Source organism: Protobothrops mucrosquamatus, unplaced genomic scaffold (genome assembly GCF_001527695.2).
Source record: "Protobothrops mucrosquamatus isolate PMUCROS unplaced genomic scaffold, P.Mucros_1.0 scaffold235, whole genome shotgun sequence".
NCBI classification, from domain to species: Eukaryota; Metazoa; Chordata; class Lepidosauria; order Squamata; family Viperidae; genus Protobothrops; species Protobothrops mucrosquamatus.
This window is the reverse complement of record NW_015386586.1, coordinates 947,235-951,387: the sequence shown is the minus strand read 5'-3', so window position 1 is coordinate 951,387 and position 4,153 is coordinate 947,235. Positions and strand designations below refer to the sequence as shown.

General features: G+C 44.5%; 1 protein-coding gene across 1 annotated transcript in view; it reads left to right on the top strand.

The window, feature by feature from the left end:
• The first annotated feature begins 1,550 nt into the window (after positions 1–1,550).
• MYL3 (myosin light chain 3) overlaps positions 1,551–4,153 on the top strand; it is a 26,101-nt gene continuing 23,498 nt past the window's right edge. The window contains exon 1 of the mRNA XM_015814302.1: positions 1,551–1,688. Coding sequence (XP_015669788.1) covers positions 1,560–1,688 — 129 coding nt within the window. The 5' untranslated portion in view covers positions 1,551–1,559. The remainder of the gene's footprint in view (positions 1,689–4,153) is intronic.

The following is a 4,153-nucleotide window of genomic DNA, read 5'->3' as shown; positions in this document are numbered from 1 at the left end:
CCCCTCCTCTTCTCTCCCCTCCTCTCCTCTCCTCTCCTCTTCTCTCCTCTTCTCTTCTCTTCTCTTCTCTTCTCTTCTCTTCCACTCTCCTCTCCTTTTCCTTTTCCTTTCCTCTTTTAAAAGTTCCTGTTCCATTCTGGGATCTCTCAGCGGCCTTGAATTCAAAGCTCCGCTGCCTCTAGCTATGGAGGCTCTACTCTCGACCTTTGGGGCGACCTCCGCAGGTATTTTTTCCGCAGGGGCAGAAAAGGGCCGCAAGAAGGTGGGTCTCTGCAGATGCCTTTTTAAAGTCCGGCTTCTCTTCCCAGGCCCCAGATTTGTCCTATGAGGTCACACCTGCGCAGGGACTCCGAGGCCCAAAATACACCACCCTTTTTACACGTGTTGAAATGTTATACGGCCTGGAAACACGATCCCATTGTTAGCTCCCCAGAGAAGGCAGAACAATGCTCGGCCCCTTCGCCCGGAAGGGGGTGGCAGATCCCAGAGGACCACAGAGAGGACTACGTGCCTTTTTTGCTCCCCCCCCAAAAGCCAGCAGAATCCTTACTACAGGCAGCCCTCGACTTGCGACCGTCCCGTTTAGTGACCGTCTGCGGCGGCACCCAACGTTTATGTATTTATTTATTTGATTCTTTGTCAAAATTCCTACCAGTTCCAATTCTCCTAACCCTCCTATACAGGTAGTCCTCGACTTACAACTGTTCCCTTTAGCAACCGTTCGAAGTTACAGCGGCACTGAAAAAAAAGGGACTTATGACCGTTTTTCACACTTACGTCCGTCACAGCATCCTCAGGTGATCCAAATTCAGACAGCTTGGCAACTGACTCGTATTTATGACGGTCGCAGTGTCGTTCCCCCCCCCCCGGGTCAGGTGATCATCTTTTGCGACCTTCTGACAGGCCACGTCAGTGGGGAAGCTGGATTCACTTAACGGCCATATTCCTAATTGAACAATGGCAGTGATTAACAGTGACCAGAAAGGTTGTAAAATAGGGCAAAATTCACTTAACAGCTGTCTCGCTTAGAGACAGCAGAATTTTTGGGGTCCGTTGTGGTCGTAAGTTGAGGACTACCTATATATGCCTGAAATAAAATACCTGGATGTAAAGATAGTCCTTGACTTTGTTTAGTGACCATATCGGCACTGGAAAAAATGCCTGCTCCCCTTGCCTTGGACTGAAGGGTCTCCCAGCCTCCTCACTCAAGGCATGGGGGGGTCTGCAATGGCCCCCCGCCCTCCATCTCTCCCCCCGTCCTCTCCCCCTCTGCTCTTTTGTCTTCCCAGACCGATTTGGGTGCCCTCGTCCGAAATAGCCAAGCCGTCTGTCTTTCCCTTTTATAGACAGGTTGCTATTGTGCAACGTGGTATGTGCGATGCACAATGGGGAGGGGGGCTTCGGGCAGGGGACGGAGGCCAACTGACACCCGCTGTGGCATTCAGGGGCCGGGAGGTGAATAAAGACCCTCGCCGGGGGGACTCTCAGCTGCTCTGCCTGCCGTCCCTCGACGTGACCAGCTTTGCCTGCCTGTGCGCCCCCCTCCCATCTCCGGCACGATGCCCCCCAAAAAACCCGAGCCGAAAAAAGTCGAACCCAAAAAGGAGGAACCCAAGCCGGCCCCAAAGCCAGCTCCTCCACCTGAGCCGGAGAAGAAAGAAGTGGAGTTTAATCCAGCCAGTATCAAAGTAAGGGCCCTTTTTTTTTAAAACCAGGAAACCTGGTTTAGCTGTGGGCGAGGAGGAAGGGGGGCTTGGAGACAGGGAAGTGAGGAACTGTTTTTAAGTGATAGATTGATGGAGGGAGGGGAGAAATAGATCTCTGACTCCAGTGTGCTTCAGGTTAGGAGTCTGGAAAGCAGGCAGCATTGGGTTGGGATGGATGATCTCGAGGGAGCCCGTCCGGCTTTAAGATGCTTGGCTAAAAGCAGTGGCCGAGTTGCAGAGCATCATCTGGTGTGCTTACAACTCTGCTCAGGTCTTCTGGGCAGGGTTGGTTTCCCCAGCAATGACAGAGCACCCATTGTCGACGGTCTGTCTGTCTGTCTGTCTGTCTGTCTCTCTCTCTCTCTCTCTTGATTGATTGATCAATCTATTGATCAATCTATCTAGCGATCTATCATCTCTCTGTATTTCTCTCTTTTTCATCCCTCTATATCTGTCTGTCTGTCTACCTGCCTCTATCTATCTATCTATCTATCTGTCTGTCTGTCTATCAATCTATCTATATCGATCTGTCTATCAATCATCTATATCTATCTATCTATCTATCTATCTATCTATCTATCTATCTATCTATCTATCTATCTATCTATCTATCTATCTATCTACCTACCTACCTACCTACCTACCTACCTACCTACCTAATATCTATTTATCTACTATTTATCTGTCTGTCTGTGTCTGTCTGTCTATCTATCTGTCTGTCTGTCTGTCAGCCTGTCTGTCTGTCTATCTATCTATCTATCTATCTATCTACCTACCTACCTACCTACCTATATACCTACCTACCTACCTGCCTACCTACAAAATATCTATTTATCTGTCTGTGTATCTATCTATCTATCTATCTATCTATCTATCTATCTATCTATCTATCTATCTATCTATCTATCTATCTATCTATCCATCCATCCATCCATCCATCCACCTACCTACCTACCTACCTACCTAATATCTATCTATCTACTATTTATCTGTCTGTGTGTCCATCCATCCATCCATCCATCATCTATCTATCTATCTATCTATCTATCTATCTATCTATCTATCTATCTATCTATCTATCTATCTATCTATCTATCTATCTATCTATCTATCTATCTATCTATCTATCTATCTATCTATCTATCTAATCTCCCTCTCCCTGTATCTCTCTATATCTCTCTCTCTCCCTCTCCCTCTCTTTCTCCCTGGCTGACAAATTGTGGGAGCTGGGAGTCTGCATGTCTTAAAGTCGCCAAAGTTGGGAAAACCTGCATGAAGTGGTGTGCTTGAATGTAACACTTGCCTAAGGGACTCTTAAGATCCACCCCAGATGCAGATTTTTGCTCTCCCCGCAGCTGCAATTGAAAAAGTCACTTAAGATGACCAATATAGACAAGGACACATGTATTGATTGACGTGCATTTTAATATTTAATGTTGTAATATTTGTATTTTTACTTTTATTGCTTGAGTGGCAATAAAAGTAAAAAATACAAATTTTTTACTTTTATTGCCACTCAGGCAGTAAAAGGGGTGGCTGGTACATTTGAAAAATAATAAAATAATACATAAAGTAAAACAAAATAAATACAATAAAATAAAATGGACCATGTGCGCTGCTGAGATGGGAAGCACGCGATTAGTTTTTAAATAGCATTCTGCTTTGCTTAATTTCTGCTTGAGTCACCTAGGCAGGAAGCCGGAAAAGAGATTTGAATAAAGATTTGAATTTATTCGCTTCTTTCTTGAACTATCTCAGCAACGCACATCCAGTTGCTGTTATTTACAACACACACACACACACACACACAACTCCCTAAAAGGATATGGCATTTTCCCATCCACAAAGCTTAACCCTCAAGGCAAGCCAGGTTTTGCTACTTCATGCAGACTTTTCTCTAATAAAACATTTTGTATTGATTCTGCTTAGTCAGTGAACTGGCAAAATCAGCTGGAGGTCGAAGGATCGGGGGGGGTGGAGGTGGTCAAAAAAGTCAAGATGGCAGCTTCAACCATGTTGTCAAAGCCTGGTTCTTTTTACTGGGCGTGTAAAAAAAAGGGGGTGGGGCTTTGATTGCCTGGTTGTGGCTGCCATCTTGACTTTTTTGACTCACGTGGACATCCCTGCGAGCAATTTACTTGGGCATGGAAGAGCCAGCCTCTTTCCTCCCGGTTCTCCCAGGATTCCCCTTCGGGGGATCGGCCAGCGTTTCCCTGGATGGGATTCCAGGCCCTCCTGTTCTGTCCTCTCCCAAGACTGGATGGAGTCTTTTTTTTATTATTCTATTTTATTCTATTCTATTTTATTCTATTCTATTCTATTCTATTCTATTCTATTCTATTCTATTCTATTCTATTTTATTTTATTTTATTTTATTCTATTCTATTTTATTTTATTTTATTTTATTTTATTTTATTTTATTTTATTTTATTTTATTTTATTTTATT